We start from the raw sequence: 1,416 nt of genomic DNA on the forward strand, positions 1-1,416 counted from the left end.
TATAAAATATAATGTGTTGTTTGACGCAGGACCTGTTATAAGGCAGAAGAAAACCTATACCGCCGAGAATCAGAGCCATGTAAATGAAGTTGCATTTGTCAACTGGTGGTGAGAGATGCGTGAATCCATTTGAGAATTTGAACTCATTCATGCCCCTGGCTTTGCCCAGCTGGACGTATCCCCGGCTCAAGTTTTCGTCCATATTGCTGGAGAAGAGGAATTGGTGAAGAGTTCGAAGAGAGAGAACGGCGACTTGGTGCTTAGACAAGGTCTTCTAATCCATGGTACGTGAACGGGCGAGTGCTCGCTTCCTGCCGGCAAAATGATTTGATCCCGGACCCTGATCACTATGATATTTATTTCCTTGCACTACGTACGCCAAGTACTTTTCTTATCCTTGAGCGCATGCTTTGACATTTACGGCATTGATTTCTGCGCGCGCCGGCTTTCCATTGCTGAGCCATGCTAAAGCAAACTCGACTAACTAGAAATGCTGGAATAGCCAGGTTGAGCTCGTTGATGGCTGATCTTCAGTGCGGCTAATATATATTTATTGTTGCTCATTGCTCGAGTTAGTCTGATAGTGTTCAATTTGCCCCTATATTCACATCAAATAATTGTTCGCCACTATAAGTTCGCTAATCACCGGCATAGTACTATCTCATTATGCATCAGTGCATGGCAATCACTAACCATTGCCAAAAGATACAAAAATTACACTTTAATTGCTTCTCTTCTTTTCTCTTCTTCCTCAATGCAATGAACAGTTTGAAAAATTTTATAAGACCGAATGAAGAAAAATCAATATCGTCATCGCCATACAATCGATCCTACTTGATTTTTTTACACAATGATATAAAACTCTTGATCAAATATCAGTAATCAATATATTAAATTTTACCTAATACACTTCAAGAAAATTAAAGGACCATCTATTCTACCGCAAAAATATGCAAATTTCAAGATAGAAGAACTTTGTAAAAAATTATTGTATCGAAATGTTTGAAAAAGCATTTTTTTACAGCTTGAAATCTCTACTTTTCAAGTCGGTATTTTAGAAAACAGTTTTACTAATCTATTTCATGGAATTACACAAACATAAATAAAGATAAGATCAAATCTTAAAATTTTTTACGAAATTTGCAAAGTTCTACGGCGCGAATTAAAAATTGTATGTACACAAATGCGGTTTACAGCATTCGAAAGAGTGAATCTTTACCTTTAATTTGCTCTTTTATTAAGCTCTGTATAATTTTTTTCACGAGTTATTTCAATATTAAAGCAAAAAAAACTTTTTTCAATGAATAACAAAAAAATATATAGAACGACATTTGTATCAATTGTCTCTTAAAAAGAAAGCAGCCATAATGTTATTAAATGAAGAGTTTTTAAAGTTTTTTAAGTCATAAATTATAA

The 1,416-nt window shown here is 34.9% G+C and overlaps 1 protein-coding gene across 1 annotated transcript in view; it reads right to left on the bottom strand.

Moving 5' to 3' along the window:
* Positions 1-400, bottom strand: part of LOC108694144 (equilibrative nucleoside transporter 4) — a 5,638-nt gene extending 5,238 nt beyond the window's left edge. Inside the window, exon 1 of the mRNA XM_018203447.1 lies at positions 33-400. Within this exon, the coding sequence (XP_018058936.1) occupies positions 33-202 (170 nt within the window). The 5' untranslated portion in view covers positions 203-400. The remainder of the gene's footprint in view (positions 1-32) is intronic.
* Positions 401-1,416: the final 1,016 nt, after the last annotated feature.

Source organism: Atta colombica, unplaced genomic scaffold (assembly GCF_001594045.1).
Source record: "Atta colombica isolate Treedump-2 unplaced genomic scaffold, Acol1.0 scaffold116, whole genome shotgun sequence".
Lineage (NCBI taxonomy): Eukaryota > Metazoa > Arthropoda > Insecta > Hymenoptera > Formicidae > Atta > Atta colombica.